Source organism: Nicotiana tomentosiformis, chromosome 8 (genome assembly GCF_000390325.3).
Source record: "Nicotiana tomentosiformis chromosome 8, ASM39032v3, whole genome shotgun sequence".
NCBI classification, from domain to species: domain Eukaryota; kingdom Viridiplantae; phylum Streptophyta; class Magnoliopsida; order Solanales; family Solanaceae; genus Nicotiana; species Nicotiana tomentosiformis.
Genome location: NC_090819.1, coordinates 141,342,852 through 141,364,570, shown reverse-complemented (window position 1 = coordinate 141,364,570; position 21,719 = coordinate 141,342,852). Strand labels below are relative to the sequence as shown.

Sequence of the window (21,719 nt, the reverse complement as noted above, 5' to 3'; positions counted from 1 at the left end):
AAAGTGTTAGCGAATTACATTTATATTATTTAGATAGTAAATATAAAAGTAATTCGAAAGTTTGATCAATATTGTTGACGTAATAACCGACCAACTTTGGTCGGTTATTTTGCAGAAAATAAAAATTACCGACCAAAGTTGGTCGGTAAATACTTCCCTACATTAACCGACCAACGTTGGTCGGTAATTTTAAATATAAATTCTTAAATATTATAAAATATTTTAAATAATAAAATAATTATTAAAATTTAAAAAATTGGATCCAGATTACCGACCAACGTTGGTCGGTAATCCAAAATTTTCTTGTCTGACCAGCTTGGTCAATTCATTGACCAATTTACCGACCAACGTTGGTCGGTATTTAGTTTTAAAAAATATAAATATTTTTTTTCCCCAATTTCCGTCCAACCCGGACGGTTTTTGGTCGCATTTTTTGACCGACCAACGTTGGTCGGAAATTATTGGTCGGTTTTTAGCAGATTTTTAGTAGTGTCAATAAGCACATGATTGGCGTCTTTTATATGTAGTTTTTATTTTTACTATATCTAATTAATATATATTCCCTTCGCTTCAAATTACTTATCCTATTTCGCTTCTCGAGAGTCAATTTGAATAACCTTCGAAAATAAATTGTAACTCAATATTTTAAATTTTAAATTTAGATATTTAAAACTATATAAAAAATACTACAAGTTACAATTTTTCTCATACCGATATGATGAAAAATATATTTCAAAACATTGATTAAAGTTCATATAATTTAACATTTGAGAAGTGAAATGTGAAAAATAATTTGAGACGGATGAAATATTATTACATCTCTATTGATAATTTAATCAATGATAATTAATAAGTATAATCTAATGTAAATACAAGTACAAGGGTAAATAATTACTACTTATTTTTTTTGTGGAGAAGGAGAAACAAAAGACGGAAGTGAAAAGATAATGTACTATCTACAAAATCTAAACAGCTCTTACAAATGTATACAGTAACGCTGAACCATTGTCTTTCATTTGTCAATTGAAGATATCAAAGTACAAACAAATTCGTGGTCAGAATTCAGTCTCTCATTTCTACAAAACACTTCTCACCACCTTTCTTCCCAAATCCAACTCTCTTGAGAAACAAATCATGGCTTGTTCTTCTTCTTCTTCTTTTCAACTCTCAAGTCTCCAAATTCAAACCCCACCTCTCAAAAAATCCAGCTTTCTAGGCCAATCTCACAACCTTAATATTCATACCAAATCAACTCTGAAACCATCTTCAACCTCAATTACTACTGCAAAATTCAATATTTATGAGATTCTTGGAGGTAGAGGTCTATGTAATGGAGAAGAAGGTATACAAAAAGAGCTAAAGAAGTCAGTTTCAGAAGAACAATCCTCGGCAAAATCAGCCACTGATGATAATAATAATAATAATCAAGAAAAGAAGGAAATTGGGGAGTTTCCTGAAGATGGATTTGAGAAAGAAATGATGGGGTTAGTAGGTGGATTTCCTGGAGGTGAAAAGGGTTTAAAGAAATTCATAGAACAAAATCCACCTCCTAAGAAAACAGAATCAAGAATGGAGGGTTTTAATCTCAGTCTTGTGAAGAAACCAAAGCCACCTGAATTACCACTTTTGTTACCTGGGATGATTGCTATAGTTAAGAATTCTAATAATCCATATTATATGTATTGTGGGATTGTGCAAAGGATTACTGATGGAAAAGCTGCTGTGCTTTTTGAAGGTGGGAATTGGGATAGATTGATTTCTTTTAGGCTTGAAGAGTTGGAAAGAAGAGAGAAAGGACCACCAATGGTAAATCCTAGGTCTGCGATACTTGAAACCATGTTAGAAAAGAGTTCTGAAGCTTGATATGCTTCCTTTTTTAATTTCCAGTTTGAGTTAGCTCCTTTGTTTGGAAGAGAGTTTCCGTGTAACTTGTAAAGTTGTTATAGTGTCATGTAATCATGGAGTCACGGGTTCGAGCCGTGTTAACAACTTCTTGTAAAAATACAGGGTAAGACTGCATACAATAAGGTTTTATGGTCCTGTCCTTTCTCGGACCTCGCGCATAGAGCTTAATGCATCGAACTGCCCTTTTAGTTAGATCCTTTGTTTCTTTTGTCTTTTTGGTTGTTGTACATACAAGATGTAATAAGAAATGCGAAATGCTTTGTGTACGAAGATTGTAATTCTATTGCTTTTGATAATAATATTTGTTCCATTGTTGAAACTTTTTCCTTTCGTTATGGGTAATTCAATAGCATACACTACCTAAATAACACATGACTCAATCTACTCCTTTCGACTAGTTTGGGGTTCGAATATCGGGCAACTCACTATCATATTGAAATTTTAATTCTCTATATGAAATTTCCAACCAACTTCATGAAATTTTTGAGTAGATTTACCTACATCTTGACTGACACAAGTATATAAGTGAATAACAAGCTCCCGCCTTCCCCTGCAGCGCCGGTAGGGGTTAGGGGGTGAACTACTTTTCACAATCATGAAGGGAATGTCCCTGATGCCATATGGTGGATATTTCAGGTTTCATAACAATTTCAATAATGCTAGCTAGCATGAGACAGAGTAAACAAGACTGCAGATTGAGCCTTCAAGGCTTTGGCTTGCCTAACTGTGAGACCGACCGGTTGAATAGAGACAAAAGTGGGCCATAGTAATTCGGGAGTCCGTGTGGAAGGGCTCTCGTTCAACGGATCAAAGGTACCCGAGGGATAACATGCTGATAACTCCCAAGAGCTACTATTGACGAGTCGTTTGGCACTTCGATTTCGACTCATTAAATTTTGGGGCTGACGAAGGTCCCAAGGGTTCGTTTGTTCGCCGATCCAAGTGGTACGTGAGTTGGGTTTAGAACGTGGTGAGAAAGCAAAACATGATATGTGGTTTAAGCACACATCACATATTTGAACTATGTTGAAGAAAAGAACTTGGTATGTAAGTGGAAAAGTGTAGAACGATATGCCAATATCTATCGAGTTGCAAATAAACTACTTCCTCGATCCCAAATTATTTAATGTAATTCTAACTTCAAGAGTCAACCTTTTTTAGTTCAATCGCGAATTTAGACAAAGAATTATAAGTTTCTTAAAATAAAATTTATATATTTGTAAACTATGTACTAATACTATACATCACCATAGTTAACAATAACTTAAACTATTTAAAAGCTACAAGAATAAGTTACAATCAAAGATAAAGTAGTTTGACTCTCAAAACTCAAATTGCATTAAATTAATTGGGACAAAGAGGTTTCACTGAAAACTACAAAAAGAATATGTTAGGATGATTAAAATCTATTCGAAACTCTTTAGAACCATTTATAAATACCTAGTAGTAGTATATCGAAAAAGAAAAAAGAAATATATTGGGGATTATCAATTTTCTCACACTATGTAATAAAATTAAAGAATAGAACTTGTTATATTCGAACTCGTTATAAGCTTGAAGAAAATACAACAACCTTATTGATTTATAAAATTTTAAAAATATTATTTATGATTTATAGGCGATTATCTTATCAAAGGGTTCCTATAGTCCCTAAGCATATCCCCAGAAAATGATAAGCTTTTTCTATTTTTGTTACTACCACGAGAAATGCACATACATGAAAACTAACTAATACTCCCTCCGTATCAATTTATGTTATGTAGTTTGACATCGATGGAGTTCAAGAAAAATGAAAAACTTTTAAAACTTGTGGCATCAATCATGCATGAAATTTTTGTGTCTATAAAAGCATGTTATTAAGGATAAAATAATAAAAAAATTCTAAATGAAGTGGACCCTCGGCTTGAAAATATTAAATAGACTAATTTAACGGACTTTTACCTATATATGTAAAATTATAATCCTAATTACCACTATTAAGTATTAACAAGGTTTTATTTAATTAACATAAACGTATTTACCAATTGTATACAAAGTAAGAGATTATGTTTCAACCTTCCCTATTTTCTCTCCCTAATCTCATTATCCATTTGATTCAACTTCTAGGGTTAATTTATGCAGCTTTAAAGTAATAAAATGTATCTAATGTTAGCTCTAATTCAAAATTAAAGCGTAAACATGGATATTTGGTATTTGAAACTCGCGTGGAACGTCAAACTCGTTTTTTGTGTGTGTGGTTGCAACCGTGTTGTTAATAGTAAACTACCAACTTAGGCTATTTTAAGAAAACTAGATCTTGTTTGGGCGTGAAAACGTGAAGATAAGAGGTTAAACACTATTAAAAATGTTCAAAGTTTTGAATTTGAAAATCATGCTTTACGAAATTGTTATATATTTCAACCGTTGTCGCGATCAGAATTCCCACCTTCGGGACCGTGATGGCGCCTAACATTCCACTCGCTAGGCAAGCCAACGCTAGAGTAAATAGTTTGCCTTTTTAAACAAATCGAGTAATTAAAACCAATTAAGCTGAAATAAATAAAGTGTAACGGTCAAAATATCTGAGTACAACCCCGATCCTGATGTCACAAGTGCACGAGCTACTAGAAGTTCTACAAATAGAGTCTGAAATCAATACAACTGCTTCGAATGAAATGAACAGTAAATGAGGTAAGAGGAAGGGGACTTCAATGACTGCGGACGTCAGCAAATCTACCTCAAGTCTCCAAATACGATTGGTGCACCTCACGTACAGCTGGGACCAATACCAAAATCCGCACAAGAAGTGCATAGTGTATTATGAGTACAACCGACCCCATGTACTTTGTTAGTGTCGAGCCTAACCTCGACGAAGTAGTGATGTGGCTAAGGCAGTCGCTTACAATAACCTGCACACAATATAAAATAAAGACTAGAAAGAAAAATACGGAAACGAATTAAAATAGTTAACACATGAAAGTAACTCAATCTCCAAAGGAAAACAAGTAAATGCCAGAATACAAATCCTTAGAATCTCGTATGAAAATACCGAAGCCAACCCAACACAATAAGGAATTGAAATACATAGATTGTTGTTGCACGCAACCTGATCCCACCATATAATCAGAATCAATATCATAATTCACCATATCAATCCACCCTTATTTCACATATTGCGATACACAACCCGATCCCACCATATCAATATAAATTCACCCTTATTTCGCCATATCAATCCACTTTTATTTCACTTGTTGCGGCGCGCAACCCGCTCTCACCCTACAATATGAATAAATCAATAAGTGTAATCAATTTAACAGCTCGAATCACAAGAATTCTCTACGATTAATAGATATGAAGCAGAACCAGAAAGGAAATCTCGTATCAAATTAAGAATTCTCTATGGTTAATGCTAAACAGTAAGACAAGTCAAATAAATGACAACTAACGGGTACAAGTAAGTCATTGAAGGCAAGTAGCAGTAAATCATGGAAGTATGGGAGAATCTAACATTTTTAACATGAGAATAGTAAATAACAAGTAGCAAATAAAGGCTTGGGAAGTATTTAAAGCATGTAACAATTAAGGTATGTAATGAAATAATTAGTGAATGCGGAAAAATAGGGAAACAAGTATTTTGGCGGCGTATATATACTCGTCAGCTCGCATATATGCCGCAACACATGAATTTCACATAGCACATAACTAAAGGGTTCCTAATTCTCTCAAATCAAGGATAAACCCAACACTTACCTCACTCCGCAATCAACTTATAGCTTTACCGTGGCCTTTCCTCTAGAATCTGCCTCCAAACCATTCGTATCTAACCAAAATCGACTCGATAACTAAAGAAGATAATACGGATAAGGCATCATCACAACCAACTCAGATTTGATTGAATATATTTCTGTTGTAATGTAATCCCTAATAACATGGGATCTCATCTCATCCTACAAAATAGCCTTTGTACTATAAATACTAACCTACAACAACAAGAAGATGTGCGTGGAAATTCTCACAACAACTTGAGTTTTTTTAATAACATCAAACAATACTAGGGTAATCAATTACAATATGTAAAGTTAAGATTTTTACACTTTTTTCTAAAAAGTCAAAAAAGTCAACCCCATGCTCGCTTGGTCAAACCCCGAGATTTGAACCAAAAGCCATTTACCCATTCACCCCCGAGCCCGATTATGTAATTAATTTTAAAATCCGACCCCAAATTGAGGTCTAAATCCCTAGTTTTCTAATTATGAAAGGACAAATATTAAGGCTAAAAATTAATGGGTAATGTTAGAAATGGAAGAAAATGAGTTAAAGTATGCTAACCTATGAAAAGATGATGAATTTTCTCTTCCAAATCGCCTCTAGGCCGAGCTCTATGGAAAGATGGTGAAAAATGGGTGAAATCCCCCTTTTGAAATGTCTAGGCGTCAGGTGTAGATCGCGTTCGCAATACACCTGACGCGTTCGCGAAGGGCACTACATATTTGGCTTACGCGATCGCGACATACTCTACGCGTTCGCGTAGGTTTAGCCCACCATCTATTGCATTGGTGATTAAGGAAAACACCCCCAGCCCAGTTTACTGTTCGCGATCGCGAAGAAGAAAACACTAAATGACAACAGAAGTTCAAAACGACTAATAAATTTCTAAGTTCGAAACACCCGAAACCTATCCTAAACTCACCTGATCCCTCGGGGATCCGAACCAAACATGCACACAAGTCCAAAAATATTATATGAACTCGCTCGCGCGATCAAAACACCAGAATAACGCCTAAAACTATGAATCAGATATCAAAATAAATAAAATTTTCAATAAAACTTATGAACTTTTGTTTTAACAATCGGACGTCCGAATCAAGCCAAATCAACTCTATTTTGCACCAAATTTTGTAGATAAGTCGTAAATACAGAAATGAACTTATACCAAGTTCTAGAACCAAAATCTGGACCTCGTAGGAACAAAGTCAAACTTGAAATTTCTTTAAACCTCTAAGATTTTAATTTTTAACAAATTGCTATAAATCAAACTAGGGACCTCCGAATTCGATTCCGAGTATACGCCCAAGTCTCAAATCATGATATGGACCCACCGGGATCATTAACACACGGATCCGGATCTATTTTCTCAAAATATTGATCGAAGTCAACTCAAATGAGTTTTAAAGCACAATTTCACATTTTAATCAATGTTTCACATAAAAACCTTCTGGAAGAAGACACGCAAATCAAGAGAGGCTAAACAAAGCTATTTGAGGTTTAGAAACACATAATTAAGGGTTAAAACTCTAGATGACCTATCTGGTCATCATATTCTCTACCTCTAAAACAAATGTTCGTCCTCGAACAAACATAAAAAAAATACCTAGACTGATGAAAAGGTGTGGATATCTACTCTATATGTCCGACTCGGATTCCCAAGTGACTGCCTCGATCAGATGACCTCTCCACTACACTTGAATTGAAGGATAACTCTTATACCTCAACTATCAGATCTGTCGGGCTTGAATAGCCACCGACTCCTCCTCATAAGTCATATCCTTGTCTAATTGGACTGAACTGAAATCTAACACATGAGGCGTATCACCATGATACTTCCGAAGCATAGACACATGGAACACTGGATAAACTGCTAATAAACTAGGTGGCCATGCGAGCTTGTAGGCCACCTCACCTACTCTCTCAAGAATCTCAAAGGGTCTGATGTACCTAGGGCTCAACGTTCCCTTCTTTCCGAACCTCATCACACCTTCATGGGTGAAACATGGAGTAATACCCTCTCTCCAAGCATGAATACAATATCATGAACTCTACGGTCGGCATAACTCTTCTGCCTAGACTGAGCTGTGCGAAGTTGATCCTGGATAATCTTGACCTTATCCAAAGCATCATGTACTAAATTTGTACCTAACAATCGAGCCTCCCTTGGCTTGAACCATCGGCGATCGACACTGCCTCCCGTATAATGCCTTATAGGGGGTCATTTGAATGCTCGACTGTTAGCTGTTATTGTAGGTAAATTCCGCAAGCACCAAAAACTGATCCCAAAAACACCCGAAATCCATAAAATAAGTGCAAAGCATATCCTCCAATATCTAAGTAGTGCGCTACGACTGTCCGTCCGTATGGGGATGAAATGTTATGCTCAACCCAACCTACATGCCCAACTCACGTTGTACTTCCCTCTAAAAGTGCAAGGTGAACTACGTACCTCGATCAGAAATGATAGACACAGACACACCGTAAAGACGGGCGATCTCGTGAATGTAGATCTCAACTAATCGCTCTGAAGAATAGGTAACTGCCACTAGAATGAAATGTGCTGACTTGGCCAACCTGTCCATAATGACCCATACCACTTTGAACTTCATCTGAGTCTGTGGGAGTCCAACAACAAAATCTATAGTGATACGCTCTCACTTCAACTTAGAAATCTCTAACTTATGAATCAAACCACCATCTCGTACTTAACTTGTTGACAATTTAGACACAGAGCTATATATGCAACTATATCCTTCTTCATCCTTGTCCACCAATAATGTTACCGCAAGTCTTGATACATCTTGGCAGCACTCGGATGAGTAGAATACCGGGAACTGTGAGCCTCCTCAAGAATCAACTCACGAAGTCCATCTACATTGGGCACACAAATACGACCATGCATCCTCAAAACCCCATCATCTCCAACAGTAACCTGCTTGGCACCTCTGTGTCGTATTGTGTCCCTAAGGATAAGTAAATGAGGATCATCATACTGACGCTCTCTGATACGCTTATACAAGGAAGACCGAGCGACTGTACAAGCAAGAACATGATTGGGCTTTGAAATATCTAATCTTACGAACTGATTGGCCAAAGCATGAACATCTTATGCAAGCGGTCTCTCACCAAATGAGATGTATGCAAGGCTTCCCATACGCACTACCTTTCTACTCAAGGCATCGGCCACCACACTGGACTTTCCGGGGTGATACAAAATAGTGATATCATAGTCTTTCAACAGCTCCAACCACCTCCTCTGCCTCAAGTTGAGATCCTTTTGTTTGAACAAATACTGTAGACTACGATGATCCGTGAATACCTCGCACGACACACCGTAAAGATAGTTCCTCCAAATCTTCAGCATATGAACAATGGTTGCCAACACTAAGTCATGAACATGGCAATTCTTCTCATGAACCTTCAACTGCCGTGACGCATATGCGATCACCCTGCCATCCTGCATCAATACCACACCGAGCCCAATACGAGATGCATCACAATACACCGTATAAGATCCTGAACCTGTGGGCAACACCAACACTGGCGCCATAGTCAAAGCAGTCTTGAGCTTTTGAAAGCTCAACTCATACTCATTTGAACATATAAATGGGGCACCCTTCTGGGTCAATCTAGTCAATAAGGCTGATATGGATGAAAACCCCTCCACGAACCGGCGGTAATAACCCGCAAAACCCAAGAAACTCCAAATCTTTGTAGCTGAAATAGGTCTAGGTCAGTTCTGAACTGCCTCAATCTTTTGGGATCTACCTTTATGTCGTCTGGTGACACTACATGACCTAAAAAGGCGACTGAGTCCAACCAAACCTCACATTTAAAACTTGGCATATAACTGGCTATCTCTCAAAGTCTGAAGCATAATCTGAAGATGCAGCTCATGCTCCTACCGACTGCGAGAGTAGATCAAGATATCATCAATAAATACAACCACAAAGGAATCCAAATAGGGCTTGAACTCCTGGTTCATCAAATCTATAAATATTTCGGGGGCATTTGTCAGCCCTAATGACATCACTAAGAACTCATAATGCCTATACCGAGTCCGAAAAGATGTCTTAGGGACATCAGATGCCCTAATGTTCAACTGATGGTAGCTAGACCTCAAATCAATATCTGAAAACACCTTGGCATCTTGAAGCTGATGAAATAAGTCATCAATCATCATCAATGGATACTTATTCTTATTGGTGATTTTGTTCAACTACCGATAATCTATGCACATCTTCATCGATCCATTTTTTTTCTTCACGAACAATACAAGCGCACCTCAGGGCGAGACACTAACTCTAATGAAGCCCTTATCAAGCAAGTCTTGCAGTTGCTCCTTCAATTCTTTCAACTCTGGCTGGGCCATACAGTATGTCGGAATATAAATCGGCTGAGTGCCTGGAGCTAAATCAATATAGAAGTCAATATCTCTGTCGGGTGGCATCCCCGACAGATCTGCAGGAAACACCTCTAGAAACTCATGGACAACTTGTACTGAATCCATGGAAGGAACTTGCGCACTAGAATCACGAATATAAGCCAAATAAGCTAGACACCCCTTCTAGACAAAGGGTCGAGCCTTCACATAAGACATAACCCTGCTGGTAGAATGGCCAAGAGTTCCCCCCACTCTAATCGAGGCAATCCCGACATTACTAAGGTCACTATCTTGGCATGATAATCCAATAAGCATGATACGGTGATAACCAATCCATATCCAAGATGATATCAAAATCTACCATATCAAGAAGTAAGAGATCTACGCTAGTCTGAAGAATCCCAATAGTAACTACACACGAGCGATATACACGATCTACCACAATAGAATCTCGCACAAGTGTGGACACATACACATGAGCACTCAAATAATCATGAGGCACAACCAGATATGAAGCAAAATAGGATGAAACGTAGGAAAAATACATGTGATAAAAGCGCCAGATGACTAAGCCTCAAGTCTAGAAGGGAAAGCATAAAATTGGGGTTGGGCCTCACCACTATGAACTACGTCTCTATGATGGGCTTTAGCTGGCTGGCCTCCACCTCTAATAGCCTGACCCCTACCTATGGCTGTCTGACTCCTGTCTCTAGCTGGTTAAGTGGGCGGTGGAGCAACCAGTGCCGGAATCATGGCACGAGAACTCTGTTGTGGCATGCCGCCCAATAATCTCATACATGACCTTCTAATATGCCCAATACCACCACACTAAAAACATCCATCCTGCTGTTGTGGCTGCTGAAACTAAAGCTGACCCAAATAGGCCAGATAACCACGATGATAGCTCTGAATCGGAGGCGCACTGATATGAGCTGGTGGTTCACTGTAAGTTGGCTGCCCAAAATAAGGCACATAAGGACCACACATCCATGAAGCACTGTAAGATGCCTGAACCACTGACAGAAATGGCATGGGAGGATGGCCTCTACCAAAATTACCTCTGCTTATAGATGAGGCATTACTGAAACCACCAGAATGATGAGGCCTCTTATTTGACACCTGCCCCCTCTCTTGAGCATAAACCATCTCGATCCGCCCCGCAATGTTTGCAGCCGTCTAGAAGGAAATATCATTCCCGATTTCCTTGGCCATTTGTAGCCTGATAGTGTAAGTGAGTCCATCAACAAATCTCCTCACTTTATCTCTCTCAGTAGGAAGCAAGATAATGGCATGACAGGCTAGGTCCACAAAATGGGTCTCGTACTGAGTAATAGTCATATTACACTGCTGAAGGCGCTCGAACTGCCTGCGGTGCTCCTCCCTCAAGGTGACAGGGAGGAACTTCTCTATAAATAGTTGTGAGAACTGATCCCAAGTAAGTGCAGGTAACCCAGCTGGTCTGGTCAACATATAGTCTCTCCACTACCTCTGGGCAGAACTCGTTATCTGAAACACAGTAAAATTGACCTCATTGGTCTCAACTATACCCGTGTTCCGTAGCACCTCATGGCAGTGGTCAAGATAATCATTTGGGTCCTCAGAAGGTGCACCACTAAAATGAACTAGAAAGAGCTTGGTAAAGTTGTATAATCTCAACAAAGCCTCGTAAGACATTATGGGCCTATCATCGGCTTGTGCCGCAACAACCGGCTGAACTACCCCAACTGGAGGGGTTGCTGGAGTCTGATACTGGGGAGCCATCTGCTCCGGAGTGTGAGTAGCGAGAGTCTGTGCTCCTCCTCCAACCTGAGAGATGGCCGGTGCTACCGGAAATGTACCAGCATGGGCCACACTCTTCATAAGTCCCACCAAACGGACTAGAGCGTCATGGAGCACTATAATGACTATGAACCCCTCCGAAACCTGAACGGGTCCAACGGGTACTGTATAAGCTGAAACCTCTTCATCAAAATCTACTGAGGCTTCATTGCTGGTGTTGCTGCTCGAGCTCTAGGTTGGGCTCGGCTTCTGGCGTGACCTTAGCCTCGATCTCTGCCCCTGGTAGGAGCTGCCACTAGGGGCTCCGGCTGCTGTCCTGCTGTAGATACAGTACGTGTTCTTGCCATCTGTGAGAGAACAAGAATAAAAGAATTTAATCATCAATGATAGAATACAATCGCACGACAGAGAAAAATATACATGAAATTGTTCCTAAACTCCATAGACTCTCGAAGATAAGTACATACGTCTCCGTACCGATCCTCCAGACTCTACTAAGATGGCTCGCTACTCGTGAGACTTAGGTAACCTAGTGCTCTAATACCAACTTGTCAAGACCTGGAATTCCTACCTTCGGGGTGTGATGGCGTCCAATATTCCACTCGCTAGGCAAGCCAACATTAGAGTAAATATTATAACTTTTTAAACAATTCGGGTAATTAAAACTAATTAAGTTGAAATAAAACTGGAATAAGGTGTAACGACAAAAATATCTAAGTACAACCCCGAACCTAGTGTCACAAGTGCACGAGATTCTAGAAGTTCTACAAATAGAGTTTGAAATAAATACAATTATTTCGAATGAAATGAATAGGAAAAGAGGTAAGAGGAGGGGGACCTCAAGGTCTGTGGACGTTAGCAGATCTACCTCAAGTCTCCAAATGTGATAATCCGAGCTACTGCACCTCAGGTTGTAATGACTCGGCCGGTCGTTTTTAGTATTACAATCCCATTTCCCCATTTACTTCTCAATTTATGATTTATAGTTATTTTATGACTTACCAGATTAATTGGTTCGGGTCCGATGAGGTTTTGGAATGAATTGGAACACATAGTTCCAAGGTTTAAACTTTAAGTTAAAATAGTGGCTGAATGTCGACTTATGTGTAAACGACCCTGGAATGGAGTTTTGATGATTTCAATATCTACGTATGGTGATTTTGGACTTAGAAGCATATTCGGAAAATTATTTGAAAGTCTGTAGTGGGAATTGGCTTGAAATGGTGAAAATTAATTTTTCGAGAAGTTTGACTGGGGAATTGACCTTTTGTCATCGGGGTCGGAATCCACTTCTGAAAATTTGCATAGCTTCGTTATGTCATTTATGACTTGTGTGCAAAATTTGAGGTCAATCGGACGTGATTTGATATGTTCCGAGTTTTGCCATTTTTGGACCTTCAAGCACAATTTTTGGGGCGATTTTTAGAGAGAATTCAAAGGAAACTTGAGGTAAGTAATTTGTGATCATTTCTACTCCATAACATTAAATTATCATCGAATAATCCGACTAGATTACGTCTTTTTCAGGTATAAATCGAGGATTTGAACCTAGGGATTTGAAAATAAGATTTGAGAGTTTGGAGGTCGAGTTGAGGTCGGATTTTGGTAAAATTTATATGGTTAGACTCGTGATTGAATGGGATTTTGGATTTTGTAACTTTTATCGAGTTACGAGACATGGTCCCCACAGGCGATTTTTGAGCTAAATTTCGAATTCGGTTAGAAAAATTAGTATTTTCTTTTGGAATTAATTCCAATAAATTTTATTGTCTGAATCGAATTAAATTTGGTTTGATTCGAGGTGTTTGGAGGCCAATTCACAAGGTAAAGGTATAACAGAATAAATAATTACACAATTTGAGGTAAGTGACACTTCTAAACTTGATTCTGAGGTTATGAATCCGTGAATTTGGTATGATAAAATTGTTTGGAGGTGACACACACGATAGGTGAAGGGCATGTAGACGTGCACCATAGAAATTTGGGACTTGAATAAATCCTGTGAAGTTGTAAAATTAAAGAATCATGTTATTATTTTAACATGTTCCACGAGTTAGAGAAATTGAGCCGATGCCCTTATTAAATATCGTGTTTAGACTATGTGCCAATATTTTGGGACCCATGGGGTCGTGTTGCTATGGAATTAATTATTTCAAAAATATACATTCCATACTCAGTCATATTCGTCTATTGTGAGAATATTTATGGGATCGAGTTGCACGCCGCTGTAGGCCATATATGATTTATATATGTTATCATTATATGGATCGGGGCTGCCCGGTTGCAGCAGGCAAAATGGTTTTATACATTATTATTATATGGATCGGGGCTGCCAGACCTTATACGCTTTACTATTTTATGGATCGGGGGCAGCCTACGTGCAGTAGGCCTTATAGGCTTTGTTATTATATGTATTGAGACTGCCTGCCTACAGTATGCCATATAGGCTTTATGTCACGTTTGGGCTGAAGGAGCCCTTCTGAAGTCTGTACACACCCCGGTGAGCGTAGATGATTATATATATTTGGTATGGATTTCCCAGGGCATAGACTTGCCTTACTTATTTATATTGTAATGAATTTACCTGGATATTGATCTTGTCTGTATCATTTACATTTGGGGATAAATAACCCCAAGGCTGGATTGGCCTTATACGGTACTGAGTGACTGACTGTCAGTCGATGTGTATATATTTACAGGACGGAATATCCCTGGACTGGATTGGCCATAAATAGTATTGAGTGACCGAATAATATGTGACCAATATTTACATGAGGTTTTTCTACTGAGATGTCATATTCCTCATATCATACAGTATTGATCCATTTCACTTGTACTAAGTTTAACTAATAAACTTGAAAGCATGCCTATATTTTTGTACCATTATTTATAATGGTCTGTACCTGCGGAGCTCGTCACTACTTTCAGCCCAAAGGTTAGTCTTGTTACTTATTGAGTCGGTTGTACTCATACTACACTCTGCACCCTGTGTGCAGATCCATGTGCTTTCAGATACGGTGATTGTTAGATCTCAGAGTGATATCAGTTGGAGACTATCAAGGTACTTGCTTGGAGTCCGCTGACCTTGTCTCTCTTTCTTTGAGTTACTGTATTGTTCTATACTTTCAGACAGTGTTTTATTAGTCAAACTCTGTATTTATATTAGATGCTTATGTACTTAGTGACACCGGGTTTTGGGAGTGTTTATATTTGTGTTTGTGAGGTTTTCTTCCGCTGAATATAAAAATTATGTTTTCAAATTTAAAAGATATGGTGGTTTATTGAGATTTTCGGCTTGCCTAGTTTTAAGATAGGCATCATCACGACATGTGTGATTTTGGATCGTGACAAGTTGGTATAAGAGCTCTAGGTTACATAGGTCTCACAAGTCATGAGCAAGTTTAGTAGAGTCTTGCGGATCGGTACGGAGACGTCTGTACTTATTTTCAAGAGGCTGCCGAACCCTTAGGAAAATTTCACTTTCTTGTATTCTATCATGCGGAATTGATTTAGCTTGAAACATAACTATTTGAATTTCTTCCACGCATTCGTGTGTGCATGTGAGCGCTCGATATCAGTTGTGCATCGCCGGCTTGTGATTCTAGGGATGAGGTTCGAGATGTGTATTTTGTGTTTTGGTGATAGGCCAGTCTGGAGGACTCGAGGCCAGGGTTAGACCGCAACTTAAGTTTAGTAGCTTCAGTTGTAACGTGTACATTTGGACTTATATGTCAGGTAATGTCCCTACGGGTGGAATTGGTGGCTCGATGAGCCGTGGAATGGCTTTGTGATGAGTATGATGTGACTGCGGGATATGTTAAGACGATTTGAATGTGACGAGAAGCATTTCCTTGAAATGTAAAAAGGGCCATTAAGTGCTTGATTTTCATTTTGTTGTGACATACAGTCTCGAGTATGAATGTTTTGAAGGATATTTCAGTTAAATTGTGGGACAAATTAAATTCTCATGTCTTGTTAATTAGTTTAGACTCTAAAAGATTAAGTGATTGCATAGTAATTGTAGATGCGAAAGGGTATATCAAGATGCCAATTTGAGGCTAAGCAGGTGGGTTATCTCCTACGGAGTAATCTACATAGGTGTGTTCCTTATAATGTTGAGTGTAGAGTTTCTTTTATACCAGCGGAGTGTATGTGTGTTGATATTTGAATTTGAATCTGGTTGAGAAAGTTGACTTGAGTGTTAAAAGAATAAAGTCGAGCTTAGTAGATGATTTGAGGTATTTTATGATTTATGTTACCTGAGCTTGTGAAAACTTTTCGTGGAATTGACTACGGGATTATGACAATAGTAGAGTATGTGTATGGTGAGTTATCAGATGTTTTGTTATATGACTTTGAGCTAAGTGAAGGAGTTTGCTATCTATGATTTGATTGCACGATTATGTGCGGTATTGGTTTTGGTCCGAGGCATACTTGTTGATTGGTTATGACTTGTAGAGGTTGATATCGGGGATGACTCGAGTAAAACAATTTCTTGAATGAGGGTTATATTGCACTTTATGAAAATATGTAAAATCATGAAATGATTAAATTATTATTTTGAAGGATATAGTGCGCACAAAATATGAATTTGATTGGTGGTGTTAAGGCAGGGTTACTTCTTTGGGGGTTGTTGTGCTAATGGGGATTGTGTCTTTCTGCCCGTTTGGACGGTGCAATTTAGATTTGAGCATAGTGGGTGACTTTCGAAAGGGTTCTAATGGATTCAAAATGTATATGTGTCAATTGAAATTTGAAATTTGTATATTGCTAGAATCAGTTATTTACACTGGATGGTGCCGGGACTTGCGCTAATTCTGTATGACTATGGATTCTATATTTCAGTGCAAGAAAGGTAAAAAGGAACAATTTTAAATCCGCATAAGGTATTTTCAGTGTGGGGGTCTCGGTTGTGGTACTTTTGTGGTGCTTAAGAAGAATACAGTGGCTTATGGGCCTTAGGGCCGTATAGTTTTATGTTAGGATGTCTTGTAGTGAGCTGTGGGTAAGGATAGTAGTGTTCTGATAAGGAGAAATGTCAACTTGAGGGTAATTCAGACGAAACTCGAAGATAATAGGAGAAATTGGTAACAAGTTGGATAAGTATGGTAATGGTATGATCAGTTCTTTTGGTAATTATGATGTGGTGAGATTTTTACAGATGTTTCGGTGTTGATATTCTTGGGTTTGGTGACCTGCGTGGCTTGGTCGAGTTAGAGGATTTCAGTTCTGATAGCTTGGTTAGGTGCAAATGGATTTCGAATAGTTCTTGATGGTTTCCACCATGGGTTGAGCCAGATATTCTCTATCAGTGTGGGGAACGTGTTTTATGTTGTGATTTTCTCCTGGAAAGAAGCAAGAGAGAGATTTCTAACTAACCGAATATGTAACTTACTGGTGACCCAGAGTTAATAATGAGATTCTTGTGCTTTTCATATGATGGCAAGATAGATGTTATGTGTTGTACGGAAGTTAGATTTACATGTATAAGGTGGCAGTTCAGTCTTGAAAGAAGGTCACGAAGTTTGGGCAGAATGGTCATGAATTCTTAGACAACATGTGCGGTTCCAAATGACTAGATGAATACTATTATTACTTGGTGTTGTATGTGAAGGGTGCGTATTTCAGAAGGTGCATTATATTTTGACTTACAAATGTTAAATTAGTATTGCGGTACTCACATGGTTGATAGACTACTGATATTCAAATTATTGCTATGTGGCACGAAAGAATTTTGAAAAATTTCCTCGTGAGATGATCGTGCATGAAGGATGTATTAGTCATTCGAGTACTGGAGTTGGGATTAGTTACGGTTGTTCATGTATTATATGAATTTGGAAACTGGGAGTTCTCTGAAGCATATTGTTTCAGGGTTGCGGCCTGTTTGAGGTGAGTGTTTTATTTAAACTCAGTGGAGGAACCGGTTGCGTTAATTAATTGTGATAGCTATGCGCTATGAGTGTGCATATATGTGAGATTTGAGCCCATGTGCGGGCATCGGGGCAAAGTATTCATACTCGGAAGAATGCTTAGGCAAAGATATGCCTAGAATTGACTGTTAAGCGTAAAGTTATAATGTTTCTCGTATTTGTACCTTTGTCGAGAACTATCCGGGCTACACTTGAGGTTACAAAGAGGCTAATTCCCTGAATAAATTGGGTAGTTACTATTTCTGTGTTAATTACTGATTTGAGTTGTGACATCACACTTTGCACATGCCTACCCTATGGCGTGTTATTTATACACGTCTAGGAGCATGTGAATCTTATTTCATTTATCATATACATGTGTACTTATTTGATTGCTCATCTATGATATGCTTGTACTGGAGGCATGTGACCATGCGAGGTGGATTATGTTATTGGCAGGTAAGTTGTCCGTTCGAATCCATATACTGATATTATTGGCACGTGAGTTGTGTGCGGGTCTAGATATTGATACTATAGCACGTGAGTTGTCCGTGCGAGTGATGTTAATGTGAGCTCTAGAAGAGCTGGTTACTGTTATTAAATTTGTGTGTATTGATTCTACTATATATAATGAGCTTATATCATTGCAGTTGTGGCGGTGCTTGTTGAACTCGCAATACAGTTCTCTTCTTTGAGACATTTTCTATTTTTGGGTACACAGATTGCGCAGTTGTGGCTTGAGTTATATTGGTGTGTCATGTCTATGGGATAGTTGCATTTAATAATATATGGTCATTGGATCTAGAATGGGTACTGTCAGGTTTGATTACGATATAGTTGGGAAGATGACATTAAAAGTCGGTTAAGAAAGGGATTATGGTTCTGGTTGGGGCGAGAGAGCTCCATGACTTGTTGATCTGATAAAGGGTTATGAGATTCCGCGTATGTATTCCATTTTCAGTAGTGTACGAAGGTTTTGGAATGAGGTTTTGTTTGATATGGGGTTAATACCAGTACCAATTGGTTTGAGTAGTTAATGTGATCGGGAATGGTGCTGCGAACATGTGAGTTGTGTAGTATGTTACGTGATTATATCTGGGGTTGTGTTTATGGCTTGATACAACTTGTTCAAACTTATACAATGTGTAGAAATGAGATTCGTGTCTTGAAAAGAATTCTGGATGTTGGAAATTTGGGTTCTAAGTTTATGGGCTAAGGCTAAATTAATGATTTTCAGTTATATTGTGTTGTGAGGCCTATATAGAATAGGGTGACGTAGGATCACCCCCGGGTACATGCGTGGCAAGATGGAATAGTGAGTTGATGGCATGGAAACAACTCTTAGCACGTTCGAGGACGAACGCATGTTTAAGTGGGGGAGAGTATAATGACCCGGCCGGGAGTTTTTAGTATTACAATCCTGTTTCCCTATTTACTGCTCAATTTATGCTTTATAGTTGTTTTTATGACTTATCGGGTTAATTGGTTCGGGTTCGGTGAGGCTTTGGAATAAATTAGAACACTTAGTTCTAAGGTTTAAAGTTTAAGTAAAAATACTGACAGGATGTCGACTTATGTGTAAACGACCCTGAAATAGAGTTTTGATGATTCTAATAGCTCCGTATGGTGATTTTGGACGTAGGATCGTGCCCGAAAAATTATTTGGAAGTTCGTAGTGGGATTTGGCTTGAAATGGCGAAAATTGAATTTTCGAGAAGTTTGACCGGGGAGTTGACTTTTTGTCATCGGGATCAGAATCCAGTTCTGAAAATTTTCATAGCTCCGTTATGTCATTTATGACTTGTGTGCAAAATTTGAGGTCAATCAGACGTGATTTGATAGGTTCCGAGTTTTGCCATTTTTGGACCTTCAAGCACGGTTTTTGGGGCAATTTTTCGAGAGAATTCAAGGGAAACTTGAGGTAAGTCACTTGTAATCATTTTTACTCCATAACATTGAATTATCATCGAATAATCCGACTAGATTACGTATTTTTGAGGTATAAATCAGGGATTTGAAAATAAGATTTAAGGGTTTGGAGGTCGAGTTGAGGTCGGATTTTGGCAAAATTTATATGGTCAGACTCGTGGTTGAATGATATTTCGGATTTTGTAACTTTTGCCGGGTTCCGATACGTGGGTCCCACGAGCGATTTTTGAGCTAAATTCGGATTTTATTGGAAAAATTAGTATTTTCTTATGGAATTAATTCCAATACATTTTATTAACTGAATCGAATTAATTGTGGCTAGATTCGAGGCGTTTGGAGGCCAATTCACGATGCAAAGGCATAACATAATAAAGAATTACACGATTTGAGGTAAGTAACACTTCTAACCTTGGTTGTGAGGGTATGAATCCCCGAATTTGGTATGATATAAATTGTTTGGAGGTGACACACACGATAGGTCGGGCTTGTGGATGTGCACCATAGAAATTTGTGACTTGAATAAATCCCGTGAAGTTGTAAAATTAAAGAATCATGTTATTATCTGAACATGTTCCACGCGTTAGAGAAATTGAGTCGAGGCTCTTATTAAATATCGTGTTTAGGCTATGTGCCAATATTTTGGGACCCATGGGGTCGTGTTGCTGTGGAATTAATTGTTTCAAAAATATACATTTTACACTCAGACATATTCGTCCATCGTGAGGATATTTATGGGATCGAGCTGTGCGCCGCAGAAGGCCATATTGGCTTTATATATGTTATCATTAAATGGATCGGGGCTGCCCAGCTGCAACATGCAAGAATAGCTTTATACATTGTTATATGGATCGGGGCTGCCGCCTACAACACACCTTATAGGCTTTACTATTTTATGGATTGGGGCTGCCCGCGTGCAGTAGGCCTTATAGGCTTTGTTATTATACGGATCGGGACTGCCCGCCTGCAGTAGGCCATATAGGCTTTATGGCATGCTTGGGCTGAAGGAGCCCCTCCGGAGTCTGTACACACCCTAGTGAGCGTAGATGATTATATATATTCGGGATGGATTTTCTAGGGCATGGACTTGCTTTACTTATTTATATTATAATAAATTTACCTGGACATGGATATTGTCTGTATCATTTACATTTGGGGATAAATTATCCCAGGGTTGGATTGGCCTTATACGGTACTGAGTGACTACTGTCAATCGATGTGTATATATATACGTGACAAAATATCCCTGGGCTAGATTGGCCATAAACAATACTGAGTGACCGAATAATTTGTGACCAGTATTTACATGAGGCCTTTCTACTGAGATGTCATATTCCTCATATCATGCAGTATTGATCTATTTGACTTGTACCGAGTTTAACTATTAAACTTGAAAGCATACCTACATTTTTGTACCATTATTTATACTGGACTGTACCTGCGGAGCTCGTCACTACTTTCAGCCCAGAGGTTAGTCTTGTTACTTATTGAGTTGGTTGTACTCATACTACACTTTGCACCTCGTGTGCAGATCCATGTGTTAGATCTCAAAGTGCTATCAGTTGGAGACTATCAAGGTAGCTGCCTAGAGTCTACTGACCTTGTCTATCTTTCTTTCAGTTATTGTATTGTTCTATACTTTCAGACAGTATTTTATCGGTCAGACTATATATTTATATTAGATGCTCATGTACGCAATGACACCGAGTTTTGGGAGTGTTTATATTTGTGTTTGTGAGATTTTCTTCAGCTGAATATAAAAATTATTTTTTCAAATTAAAAAGATATGGTGATTTTTTGAGATTTTCGGCTTGCCTAGTATTGAGATAGGCTCCATCACGGCATGTGAGATTTTGGGTCGTGACACACGTATAGCTGGGACTAATATCAAAATCCGCATAAGAAGTGCAGAGTGTAGTATGAGTATAATCGGCCACATGTACTCTCTAAGTGTTGAGTTAGCCTCGACGAAGCAGTGACAAGGCCAAGACAGTCACTTACAATAACCTGTACGCAATATAAAATAAAGACATGAAAGAAAAATACGAAAATGAATTAAAACAGTT

General features: G+C 38.4%; 1 protein-coding gene across 1 annotated transcript; it reads left to right on the top strand.

The window, feature by feature from the left end:
* Positions 1–998: 998 nt before the first annotated feature.
* LOC104110476 (NAD(P)H-quinone oxidoreductase subunit S, chloroplastic) lies at positions 999–2,224 on the top strand. The gene has a single exon (XM_009619977.4). It carries the CDS (start codon positions 1,135–1,137, stop codon positions 1,861–1,863), a length of 729 nt encoding a protein of 242 aa, XP_009618272.1. The 5' UTR covers positions 999–1,134; the 3' UTR covers positions 1,864–2,224.
* Positions 2,225–21,719: the final 19,495 nt, after the last annotated feature.

Bases quoted from the DNA above. Each gene is read 5' to 3' on its own strand.
- LOC104110476 (XM_009619977.4), top strand. From the start codon at position 1,135: ATGGCTTGTTCTTCTTCTTCTTCTTTTCAACTCTCAAGTCTCCAAATT.